At 36.6% G+C, this 13474-nt stretch overlaps 1 protein-coding gene across 3 annotated transcripts in view; it reads left to right on the top strand.

Moving 5' to 3' along the window:
• Window positions 1-13474, top strand: part of LOC121951493 (guanine nucleotide exchange factor VAV3-like) — a 68794-nt gene that overhangs the window by 18827 nt on the left and 36493 nt on the right. For 2 of the 3 annotated variants that reach the window (XM_042497829.1, XM_042497828.1), the window contains 10 exons: window positions 257-374; window positions 1209-1301; window positions 1729-1797; window positions 1877-1980; window positions 2879-2978; window positions 4382-4477; window positions 7506-7574; window positions 8999-9085; window positions 11561-11646; window positions 12679-12811. In XM_042497829.1, coding sequence (XP_042353763.1) covers window positions 257-374; window positions 1209-1301; window positions 1729-1797; window positions 1877-1980; window positions 2879-2978; window positions 4382-4477; window positions 7506-7574; window positions 8999-9085; window positions 11561-11646; window positions 12679-12811 — 955 coding nt within the window. The remainder of the gene's footprint in view (window positions 1-256; window positions 375-1208; window positions 1302-1728; window positions 1798-1876; window positions 1981-2878; window positions 2979-4381; window positions 4478-7505; window positions 7575-8998; window positions 9086-11560; window positions 11647-12678; window positions 12812-13474) is intronic. The other variant, XM_042497827.1, reaches the window with a different exon arrangement.

The raw sequence follows: 13474 nt of genomic DNA, 5'->3' as shown, positions 1-13474 counted from the left end.
CCCTGATGATGAATTAATGGTTATGTGAAAAAGGGAGCCCAAATCTTGATTGCTGATGTATTATTGCATCAAAAGAATTTTGCCTTTTGTTTTTATTTGTGTCTAATATTTACCGTTAAATGTGTTAAGCATTATCGTTTCTGTTAGCCACAAATTGTTGCCTTGCAACGTTCACAATGCAAAAATTAATTTGTGACTGATAATCAACACATTTCAGAGATGCAAATGTGTGTATTTGTGTGTGTTTGTACGATAGCGAGAACGCCCCTGAGGATGAGGACGACTTGTATGCAGCAGTGTACGGGCTGGAGGAAGACTATGCAGGTGGAGAGATTTATGAAGACCTCATGAGAACGGAGCAGCATCCCCCATTGGTACCACAATGAGTCACACATGCACGCACTTATGCATGCACACACACACACACACACACACACACACACACACACACACACACACACACACACACACACAGAAACTTCAGGGGGTGAAAGTTATTGGTCTATGACCTATAACACCTCAACTTCTCATCTAATGCAATTAAGCAGATGAATCTTCTTCTGTGACTCGGCATCTTTATTTATGGCAACTCTTGAGTCTTTACTGAAATAAAAGTACAAATACATAATGGAAAAAGTCCTGCATTCAAAATTAAGTATTATATTATATTAAGTATTATAGAAGCAATTAGCATGTCAGCATCATTTTAGTATTGTAGCCAATTTAGTTGGAGCTGATTTAAACCTTTTTTATACTGTATCTTATAATCTATACCAATGTATTATATTTTATAAAGTCATCCTATAAATCCAATAAATCTTTTAGACAAAAACACAGACACTGTGCAAACCAGAGAGAAATCATCCCATTCCCTGATTTATGTTTGAAATGATTTTGTTGATATCAAACACACCTACAGCGGTGGAACTTAGCCGTGATCCAGTATTAAATGTCCGTCCATTCATCAGCCTCCTGCTGCACCTTATTGCTGTGCAAGATGCACGCACGAAGTGTGCACATGCTGCTTAAGAAATACTGTTGTCTGAAAATAATTTGTATCAGAAAAATGAAAAAAAGGAAAACATCTGAGTTTCAAAATTTGGTAATGCCAGATATTTAATATGAGTATTCTGAGTTCATATTAGTGTAGCTGATAAACAGAAGTAAAGACAGTCAAACCACATTTCTAACGTGTACGTTATTTCTAGAAGCAGGCCGAGGTGGATGTCCGCAGCTGCTGCCTCACGGAGATCAAACAGACGGAGGAGAAATACACAGAGACCCTGGAGTCCATCGAAAAAGTACATAAACTTCCTGTTCTATAGTGCACTAAGATCATATAATGTTATATGACAAATGTTTCCTTAGTGTGAAATTCATAAATCCGGTGCCAACTTTTGTACAACTTTGTTGTAATGGGGGCAAAGTTGAGAGATGTCTGGAAAAATCAAGCATTTGTAAATCTGTAAAAAAAGCCCTTAATGTCATTAAAAGGGGCATTTCAGGGAAACCCCAGTTATCATTTCTCCAACTTCACCTGCAATCACTTATCTGATATCTAGTGTGATGACTTTTTTTCTAATAGTTTCAGTATGTGTGCACCCTAGCTGTTGTAATCAAAAATGACCTTCATTACTGTTTATAGATTCTAGTTAGATAATTAGTTAAAGACTCTGAGGAGTGACGCTGAGATTTTCATTCAGGTTTTCAATTATTATTTTTTTTCAGTATTTCCTGAATCCTCTGAAGAAATTTTTCTCTGCTGCTGAAATTGACAAAGTTTTTGTCAACATCCCAGTAAGTTTCCCTTATTTTCACATGACACAGAAATAAAATATTAATGTACAGATATTGATTTCTTCTTTCTCTAATGCAGGATCTGGTTAAACTTCACAAGAGCCTGATGGTCGACGTGCAGGACTCCATCTTAAACAAAAATGCCTTAAATCTGTACCAGATTTTTATCAGCTACAAAGAGAGGTATAAAAGTGGCAACCGCAGCGGTATCTCCCAGAACTTCCCCTCCGCTTCAGCTGAATGTGGACAGAAAATTTAATTTCCACTAGCCAGTAGCTCACTGTACTTTCCCTTCACAATTTGCTCTCAGTAAACTAGCACAAACATTGCAATACATTCTCTTGAAATACTGAGGCAGACATATAAACTTAACCCTTTAGTGAGTAAAATAAATTTAGTTAAAGAAAGAAAAACGAACAAACAGATAACCTTACCTTAAAAAAGTGCTTAAGAAATTATGAGAATTTTGTAACATGATTTTAAATATGTAATTATAATAATTAAACATATAGTTTTTCCCTAGCTAATTTATTTTCCCCTAGAAATTCCCCATAGCTTTTAAAAACAAATGTCTTGCCAAGTTGCTGATTGCCTTTTTTTCCTTTTTTTTTTTTAAAGACAGTTTTAAATAGTTGTGAAATGCATCTGAAAGCAACCCACGAAAAGTGATGTCGCTTCAGGTTTCAAAGGGTAAATTTATATCAGAAAATTTGAAATGTGGATCATTCTGGCACATGGGCTGTTAGCTAATTGCCAGTTTTATATCTGAATTACATCTACATGTTGCCTCAGATTTTATGGCTATTTTTCTATTTCAGTTCTCTATAAAATTCTCGGTCAAACTGAAAGTACGACAAAATGATCGTTACATATTAGAGGATTGGATTTTCTTCTCAGTCATATTATGATGTTGTGATGACTGTCCTGCAACGAATTCTGTATCAAAGAATCACTTGATACCATCTTTACCATGTTGATTGCAACACATCACGAGCTACACTTTCCAATTTTGAGTGAGTTAGTTTTGACTATCTGGCTACACACTCTCACTGTCCCTTTCTGTCTTTCCTCTGAATTGTAGACTGCTCATTTATGGAATATACTGCAGTCGGGTGGAGATCGCCATCGCTGTTTTAGACCTCATTTGCAAAGAGAAAGAAGATGTTCGTCTAAAGCTGGAGGTGAGACATCTGACAAACACATACACATGTACACAAATCCAGTTTCCAGCGACCCCTTGTGTTTATTTTGCACATTACATAAATATTACTTTTTTTTCCCATAAGGGGTGAAATCCAGAGGAACATAAGAAACTTTGACCGACTTTAAGACAGCCAAAACAAAATATTACCACATTTTGTCCCAATTTTGTTTATTGATTTAAGTCTGTAATGTTAAAACCTAATAAACACACTTGTGACAATAGACCTAATGGACAAATTTTTTAACATTTATTAATTTTTACTAAAAGTACTAAAGTCATTTAGGCCCTTTTTTGGCTCAGAATAGTTGAGTGTAATCAGTAAATCTTGATTTTTGATATATATCTCTTGACTTCACAAGTACCCGTTCGGCAGTAGAAAGAGCTCACTGGGAGCTTTCAATTAATTCATTTTTGTCCTTCTGGTTCTCACTGCTCCTAAAAAACATGATAAACCATCCTATGGTGGTAAAAATTAATTAAAATAGCAGATTTTATGTGACAGATTTTAAGTTAAAGAAAATGTTAGATTATTAAGTTAAGTCAGTTTTATAATATCAGAAGTCACTATTTGTCTTATTGGGCTTTACAATCTGGTCAACATATGGCACCTACCTGAAAAAAACCTTTAATGGGGAAAGTTTGGATGAAGCTTCAGGAGGAGCAACTGGAGCACATCTGTTCTTCTTCTGCACAAACAGGTGTGCACAGAACCGACCAGCATCATAAAATTAGACCAAATGATAACATAGATTTCGATAAATTGGAACAGAATCCAAAAAGTTGGTTTTCAGCTGGAATAAAAAAAATAAATAGCAGGTTTACATTGACCTGAGTTGCAAACTGTGACTACATTAGTGGATCGGTCATATTCTGTAGGTTCGCAAGACAGGATGGAAAAAGCAACGATGGAAAGCTCAAGTGAGAAATCGTCAGACTAAAAGAATTTGCAGTGGTCTCATTAAAAGGGATAACAGAACAAAAGTTCACCTGCAATCATTGCTATCCGTGATTTTCATCTACGCTTTACTTCTGTTGTGCATTGTGCAGTGCCCTTCATTGATTACACATCCTTAATTACAATGGTTCCACCTGAGACCGGTGGAAACAGTTCAAGAACCAGAGCTAACAACTCAAAACCCACCTTTTAAAACAAGCCGACAATATCTATCTCCCACTGCTTCCCCAAATCTGAACTGTCATATCCTCTATATTATGTATTTGTATTTGTTTTTCTGTTTCATGTAAGTCTCTTTCGGTATATTGTATTCTTTATTTTGTCATTTCTTTTTGCATTTTAAGCCTCTTTGAGTACTTAGAAAAGTGCTACATAAGTCCTGTCAGTTCTTCTTATTATTATTATGTATTTGTGTATTGTTACAGGAGTGCTCAAAGAGAGCTAACAATGGGAAGTTTACGCTGAGGGACCTGCTGGTTGTCCCGATGCAGAGAGTCCTCAAGTACCATCTACTTCTCCAGGTATGAATGTCTCACTTCACTAATTTAAAGCTCGAGTGTCAAACCACGTCTGTGAGTGTGCTTCTTTTTTTCTTTTTTTTTTTTAAGGAAAAATCATATTATTTCAGGGATCAGCAATCCCTGTGGTGTGTCAAAGGGACAGCTCACCCCAAAATAAAAAATACATACTTCTCCTCTTACCTGTAGTTCTATTTATAAATCCAGATTGCAATGTGTCTTTCCAGATATCACCAGATATCAGATATCAGACTTCCTATAATACATCCATGGATATCACATGAATATAAAATACTGTAATAATATATGATCTGGCCTCTCCATGCTGTAACCATTACCTTCTCCCCAAGATCAGCAGGTATAAAAGGCCGTGTTTTTCATTCTTGACCTGTCTTGTGCAAACAAGAGGAGGACCCCATTATTGTTTTAATCTTGTGCTCTCGTAAATCACTAAAATCATTTTGTTTGAGATATATGCTTGTTTTTAGCAATCCACAGCAAAGTACATTTATTTTATACATTTAAAAGCTTTAATTGGCAACTCATCTGGAACATTTGTGGCTCACTGCCTCACTCCAGGACCCCACATTTGAGGCAAGAATAAGTGACAACATTGCCAAAATTTGACCTGTTTCTGAAGAGATTCAAACTTTGAACCTTTTCAAAGGATTTCACACACATGCATATTTTGTTGTATTACATTTGTCTATGAATGTAATTTACTCCTCAGAGATTGAGCTCTGGGAGATTCTGTTATTCATCTCAGTTGACTCAAATTGTGTAATGCCTTTTTTTTGTCAAGTGGCCACTTGAGGGCGACATTCTCCACATGTTTGCTTAATGTTTGCCAGCATCTCACATTCACACTGCAAAGCTCATCTATTTTGACAAGTCATTTAGGTGTTGCATTTACTTTTTTCACATCTGGCAAAAAAATACAATAAATAAATGACTGAAGTTACATCATTTCGGCCTGGCTCGGTGCAGAATTTCCTCAATTTAGAGGAGATCATTTATTTCTTTAGTGTCTGTCACCTTATTATGAAATAGATTCCGAGGTGTAAATATCCCCATATTGATTATACATGCTTTTATCTTTGTCTTACATTTGTGTCTGCCTCCTAGAAACCAGACATGCAGCCTTTCTTAATCCCCCCCAATTTCACTACCCTCTGATAGCTGTGTGACACTGTCTCCACTGGTTAGTATGAATCAGAGGTCAGACTATAGCTGTCAGGGCAGCTGAGGACAATGACCAGAAAGCTGTTTTAAATTGTTGAGGAGGGTAAAGGCCTCCGTGGTAAATGGTGGTGATCCTCAGTGTTCCCAGACGCCCCCGAGGAAAGACTTTGGGAAGTGAGTGAAGAGATAGAAAGGAAGAGGAAATGAAGTGGACACAGCTCAGCAAGGAAGCAGTACTGTAGCACCATGACTGAAGAGTTAATCTTTTCATTTTATAATGTTATCTGAGAGGTAATGAAGGGCTTAAAATGACTTCACCCAACTTCACGTTACACAGCAAAAACAATATTAGCAGTAATGTCTCAGTCTAGACTAGTATAAGGTTATTTGTCTCATGTCTTCGTTGTTGTTTGCCTGGTGTTTTGGCGAGATTTCACGGTGCATCTGCAGGTTACACTTGCAACAACTGCCACATGTCAATTAATAAAACAGACGTGTGGGTGTTGGCAGCATGATGTGGTCAGACATTTGACAGTTTTTGTATAAAGCTGTACAGCTTCACGAACTCGCTCCTACACATGTTTTATTAATTGTTCTGTGAATTCAGACAGCAGAAAAGTTCCATTTATCTGTCTATTTAGCTCTATTCTACAGTTGATTAAAAATAAATGATAATACTAGTGAAGCACATGTGCTACATCTTTGCCTAAAATCCCCTTTCTGAACTCAAATTAGACTAATTTAAGAGAATTTTCTTATTACAAAAGTATAAGTTCTGCTTTTTGTTATAAGAACTACATTGAGGCTCTCAGTGGAAAATAAAGGTAGCAAAAGTAGACTATGAAAAACTTTGCAAGTCCCATTATAATATTATATATTATATGAGTGAATAATTATAACTTAAACACCAAAAAAATCAATTTATTGAAAAATATTGATTCTGATGATTGGAAATGGTTTAAACACTCCATTTTTGCAGCATCAATACACAGTTGCTCTTCTTGGTCTCTCTTAATGTTAAGGTTAACTGCAGACATTCTTCGATTCTTCGAGAAAAAGAACACCATTTTGAAGGCAGAAGGTAGAAGTTAGATTTATTAGTCATTTTTTAAACAAAGTTTAAAAAAACGAAATTTCATTTGTTCTTGATCCTGCTACATCTTAAGAGTTAAGGGGTTGAGTTGATTAAAATCAGCAGCCACTATGAAAACTCTATCTGGTTCTTTGGGCGTTTTGCTGCTGGTGGCATCATTCAGTTCCTTCAGATCCGGGATGTTAGCGGTTAACCATGTCTCTGCTGAGATATGCGCAGAGCAGTCTCTGATTTCCTGTTGCTGAGTGAGCCTCAATCACACCTCATCCACTTTATTCTCCTGTGACCGGACATTAGCCAGAATAAGGCTTGGTGGAGGAACAGTTCTTGGTCCAAGTCTGGTCAGCCTCGCCCTGATGCTGGCTCTCCTCCCTCTCTTCGTCCGGCGCTTTCATCATGTTATGTCCTTGTTATATTTATAAAATTGCAATTCATTAGAAATTTTTAATGTTAAGCCCTTAATGTCAATTTTTCCTATCCAGTATCAGTGTTTTTTAAGGTATTGTGTCAAAGTTTTCAGTCTCATGACCAAACTACAATCCACTAATGTGTGAGAGGCATTTTTGTGTTGTAGCTGGCTGGACCAATTTTCTACTGATCATATATTTTGGTCTCCTCTCCTCAAGTACAAAAAAGCAATTTAAAAGTAGTCTTTATTATGAAATCAATAACCTGATTACTCATGCTAAATGTGTTTTTGCGTGAGTGTGAGTTTTGTGTGTGAACATTTTTTCCCTTTCTGTCCCCCTCTAACAGGAGCTAGTCAAACACACTCAAGATGCTGCTGACAAGAGCAACTTGAAGATTGCTCTTGATGCCATGAAAGTAAGTGCAGTGCTTACGGTAAATGGTCTGTAATCACTGTGATTTCAGCTTGTTTCCAACAGCAGGCTGATTTACTGGAAACAGTCCCCGCCATTCAACTATCAACTTTTATTACATTACCAAAAAAAGAGTCATAAATCATTCATGTTTCTCTGCAACAAATGGGCGTGAACTGATAAAAACTTTGCATTTACATCACATTAGTGAGCGCTCCAGTGCGAAAGGGAACCTCAGCATGATCGACAGTTGACTTTAGGATAAAAAAACAGGAAATGCATAGCTTTAGACAACTTGAAGGCTTGAGTCATACTTTTAACAGCTCACAGAAGCACAAACAACACCCTACAACATTAGTATTTACATGTGTATTAGTACGTACAATTTCAAGAATAGGTGGCGATTTCATGAAGTATGTTTATCTGCTTTTTTTGCTAGCAGTTAGATGTCATTGATCTCTCTCTCATGTCTGAAGTTACAGCCTGCAGTTGATAATCTTAGCTTAAGATAAAGAGCAGAAACTTATTAATGGTGGTGGTGAATGGTGAATCTTGTTTTTTAAATCTCTTCCAAAAATGATGTGGAAGCGACTGTTGATTATCTATAAAGGGGGGGGGGGGGGGGCTGCAAAATGGGTGACGCATGTCAAATGATTTTTTAAGCACTGGGGATGGACTTGAATATTTTAAATGGCTTCAGGGAGGGAGAACTTTAATTGATTACATTTTGAATATGTTTTTAAATACCCTCTGAATCATAAATCCTTCTGGCAGGTTTGAAAAGGCATGTTTTCTTTAAAAATCACCCAAATCACAGCATTTATCATGACCAGAAACTGTCAAAACGAATTTATCATCACATTTTCAAGTTTCTTTCGGTTCCTCAAGACATCCTTTTTTTTTTTTTAGGAGTATTTGTTTGTTGTGGTGAAAACTCTCACTACCATGCTGTTTGCTCATTGCATTGGCCCCATAACTATATATGGAGTGACTATACAAAAAGATATCATTATTTATGTTGAAGGGATGGTCATGCATTTCCCCCCAGTCACTCAGGGAGGCTCAAGGACGACTTTGGGAGGATCTAGTTTACAAAACCAAACCAAACCAAACCAAACCAAACAAACAAACAAATAGAAGGCACACCTCAGCCACTTTTCTCCTCTGATAAATAAATAACAGTCCCTAAAAACAGGTTTCTACTTCTAGTTTTGTTATGATAAGCTAAGAAAGCACAAACATCTCCTGGCCCCAGCTTCATATTGAAGATACAAGAGTGGTATTGACTAACTCTCACAAGAGAATGAATGTGTTTTTGATAATATTTCCCAAAATGTACAAATATATGACATTTTCCCGCCTCCTCACTGAACTAACCCAATAAAATGTGTGTGTCTGTATGTGTTTGTGTGTGTCTGTGTTGCTCAGGACCTGGCTCAGTTTGTCAATGAGGTGAAGAGAGATAATGAGACACTAAGGGAGATCGACCAGTACCAGAGGTCTATTGAAAATCTGGTAAACCAAAATCTTTTCCTACAACTGTCAGCAGCTGTTAGTGTATCTCTTATGCAAGTGCAGAATATCAGGGAGTCATGTTTCCTTTTTTTGAGATGTTCAGCTTTGGTATCATCTGAAGGAATCAGCTAATAATACAAGAAATTACCTTAGATTTAAAGGGCTTACGCAGATGAAAACTAACATACTTGGCTGACGATATATAGATTAGCCTAATCATTGTTTATATTGGCGCTCTGTGCATTTTTGCAATTTTCATTTAACTTTTTAACTTTTTCTGACTTTTCTTTTTAAGTATAATAAAGATAGAATTAACCTTAAATTTTAGGTGGAGAAAACCTTAAAGGTTCTACCAGAACATGTTAATATGCATTCATGAAAAATACTGTTGAATATACCTCTATTTACCGTGTGTCTAAAATGCTCCATTTTAGTGCATGTCCCTTTAAGGCCCCCTCCAGAAAAAGCCCAGTCTGCCCAGTCTGAAGTGTTTGTGAATCTTCCCTGTCTGTGCTCTGCACTGTCATTACTGCCAGGGAATGACGGTTGACTCCAGAGTCCATCACATGATGCCATTGGGGCCCAAAAAGACTTTTCCCCATAGATTTACATTGTCTGTACATCAGTGGTTCATTTTTTGATCATCAAAGCCCCGCCAAACTCATTTCACTATCAGGATTTTATCAATTTGGTCCGGTAACCTTTTGACAATCTAGAAGGTCTGCAAGAAGTTAGCAGAGCACTAAACCGGATGTTAGCTGTTAGGCTTGTCAAAGGTAGCTGCACAGCCTCACTCTGCCATGCTTGACCGCTATTAGTCTCCAGTGCGCTTGCTTTGTGGGCCTAAAAGTTTCGGGTAATTTCATACTGCAGAAAAAGAGATTTTTGGCTTAATGCACTACAGAGCAACTTTCAAAGGAACGAATGGAGCTGCACCTTGAATGCTGTATCCAGTTCTCTTAATACATCTATGCTGTAACAGCACTGTAATGGCACTTTCTATCTTTACATAGTATAGTTGTGACATTACAACATTACAGAAATCCTGACAACACATTTAAAGACAAAGGTTTCTGAATACTGACTGGATTAAGAATGTTGATATTTTCACAGTATTTATATAGCACCTACACCTGCTTTATAATGACAAAAAAAGACATGGAAATATGATTATAAAGTATGGGACCTCTAACAACATGGCAGACCAGCTTAGAGCATTAATATTTAGACCAATAATCAATTAGTTTAAATTAATTTGCAACTTTTTATAATTGGTTAATTGTTTTTTTTTTTTTTAAATAAGCATAAATGCTAAATATTCCCTGGTTCCAACATTTCAAATGTGAGGATTTGTTCCTTTTCTTTATCATGTATGATAATAAATATCCTTAGGTTTTAGGCTGCTAGACAGACAAAATCAGGACATCAGAATATATTACCTCAAGCTCTGGGAAATTTTAATTGTAACTTAAAAAGATTATCCAGGAAAAAACTTTTTTTATTTCACCTTTTTTTCTGTCATAAACACAGAAGAGAAATTAATGTAAATCCCCCTCAGAAAATAGATCAACGGAATTTATTTTTTTCCTCACTTTCCTCTCAGGGCTTCAGTAAGTTTCTTACATTTTATGGAAAACAATTAATTCAGAAAATAATCAGCAAATTAACCCATAATTAAAATAATTGTTAGTTGCAGCCCTAAACCAGTTAAAGGAGGAAGCAGCTGTGTCGTTATTACCATAATTAAAATATCAAATTAAAGAGCTTTTTTTATTTTTTATTTTTTTAAATTTCTGTGAGACACTATCAATGTGGGTTTCAGCGTGGAATACAGTACCGTAAACTGCGTTCCCGAGCTGAACACAACATACCGCAAACATACCGTATGTATGGTGAAATATATGGAATACAGCTCATACATAAGGCAAGAGAAGCCATCACAAAATGTGGTAATGAGAAACAGGGACATGATGTGACGAGTTAATGAAGGAAGAAATCAGTTGTCAGAACCAGTAGCAGGGTGGAAAAAAACGTGCAACCAGCAGCGGAGACATCATGGGAGCGAGAGCTTGTCAGGTTATGAAGACCTTCTCCTTGTGTTGACTGAACAGAATTGGCAACTTGAGGTGAATGTCATTGGTAATAACAAGAGTCTGCCAATACTGATGAGCTGATGGTGCCAGAATGGTGTTATCCTGGAAATACCTCGATATGTATCAAAAAAATAAGAAAACCAGTAATATGTCATGTTGGATATCTGGGTTATATTTAGTCACTGAGAGACGCTGATTATGTAAAAGATGGTTGGAAATGTGTCCCCAGTGACACACTTAACCATATTTTAATTATTTTAAACTATTACGCTTTTGACTTGGATTAGTTACTTATAAATGCATTTATTTCAAATGCATATATTTCATACATAATTCATACGTATTTAATATTCATTTTAACACCCTCTTATTTTACTTTCAGAATCAGCCTCTAAGCAGCTACGGTCGACCAAAAGGTGACGGAGAAGTGCGCATGGTCTCCAGTGTTGACAAGAGGAAACAGGACAGGTTGTTTGACTTCATTGTCCGGAAAGATTGCAGACAAGAAAAAAATTCACATTAAATATCTGATAAATGTCGCTTTATTGAAACATAGCTGTTCAGCACAGTTATTGTAAGTGTCAACAGCATGGCCGTAAACACCTACTCAACACAGAGTTCCCCAGGAATGAGTCCTAAACCTTAAAGTCAGTGGGTTTTTGGAAAGATACTGTACCTGAAAAAAGGTTTGTGGTTAACATGCTTAACCACAAACCTTGGTTAAGCATGCTGCTAGAGCGTCATCATGCCGAATACGGCTTTACAGCCTCACTGTGATAGGGTAAGTCATGCACCTGGGTATAGTTTGTAAATAGCATAACGTAATCTTTTTGCGTCAGAATTCATAAGCGTTCATAAGAGTTCATTTTAAGCAATAATCCAAAATCCAATGGAAAAATCCCATAGGCCTTTTGTCAGCCTACAGAAAAACGTTATCCCTGTAGCACTCGCCTTCTGTGATCAAACCCTCCAGATGTCTCACAGAGGACATTTTAAGAGTTATATGGCATAGTAATTGGAGACATGAAATAAAAATGAATAAATAAACTGGTTACATAGATATATATATTTTACTAAATTAAATTGATGTTATTTCTTATGGCATTTTTTATGACATACTGAGCTCTTACAAAAGCTATAACAGTTGACAAATACAGCCTTTTTAATATATTTGAAAGGAATAAAACAGACAATACAGTAGCAGCTGAGCAACAGCAGGTTACAGCAATACCACTTGGACAAACCACACACAGTACTGCAGTACGCTGTAATACTGGAGGCAGTATTAATAATAATAAAGGCAATTTGTTAAGTTTATCTATGATTATAATTGCATTTGCTAATGGTTATTTTGGACGGTGGTGTGTTTTTTGTTGTAGCGTAATAATTTTATTTTTCCAATAAATATTATAATTACTTTCTAGGTCAACAGTGTTCATGAGCAAATTTGTGTGTGTGTGTATATATACTTAATACAACACTCTTTCATCTATTTTATAGACACATCTTTCTATTTGATGTGGCTGTCATTGTGTGCAAGAGACGAGGAGACAACTATGAGATGAAGGACATCCTGGAACTCAGCTACTTCAAAATCACAAACAACCCCACCACAGACAGAGACAGTAAAAAGGTCAGTTGGCTGCAAAAAGACAATAATGAACAGATGCTGCCCTTGTATATTAGTATTTGTGCACTTTACATCCCATTAAATATTGCCTCTTTATCTGTATCTACCCTCACATTTTGATTAGATTTTACAGATCATACCAATAAACTACACTACTGTATGAAAATGTTGCTATTAAACATGTCTGGCTACAGACATTATTGTGGAAATAAATGTCTAATTAGAGTAATCGAGAAGGATATTTTCTCTCTTTCTGATGTTGGGTCAGTCACCCCACACAGTTTATGCAGTGAGCTATTTTTCGCCTCGTGGGAACGTTTGCAGGCCGTATCGTAGTGAGGGAACTTGTTGATGTCTTGTTGATGCATGCCCGCAGATGGTGTCTTCTCACTCTGCTGCTGATTGCTAATGTGAAAACTGACAGCTTGCCAGAATGGGATGGTTGTGCGGTTTTTATCAAAGGGACTCCATTATCATCCTCATTTACTCTATTGTGCAATCATGATTTGTGTGTGTGTGTGTGTGTGTGTGTGTGTGTGTGTGTGTGTGTGCGTGCGTGCCAGTGATTGGTATTTAACAAGTACGGTCATGGTCTTGATGTGTTTGGGGGCATTATTCCTGGTTGTCTCTAGCATTATTTCTAAATTAACAATCTTGTTCTGACAC

This window comes from Plectropomus leopardus, chromosome 12 (assembly GCF_008729295.1).
Source record: "Plectropomus leopardus isolate mb chromosome 12, YSFRI_Pleo_2.0, whole genome shotgun sequence".
In the NCBI taxonomy this organism is placed as follows: Eukaryota; Metazoa; Chordata; class Actinopteri; order Perciformes; family Serranidae; genus Plectropomus; species Plectropomus leopardus.
The sequence above is the reverse complement of the archived record's forward strand: the minus strand, read 5'-3'. Positions and strand labels throughout refer to the sequence as shown.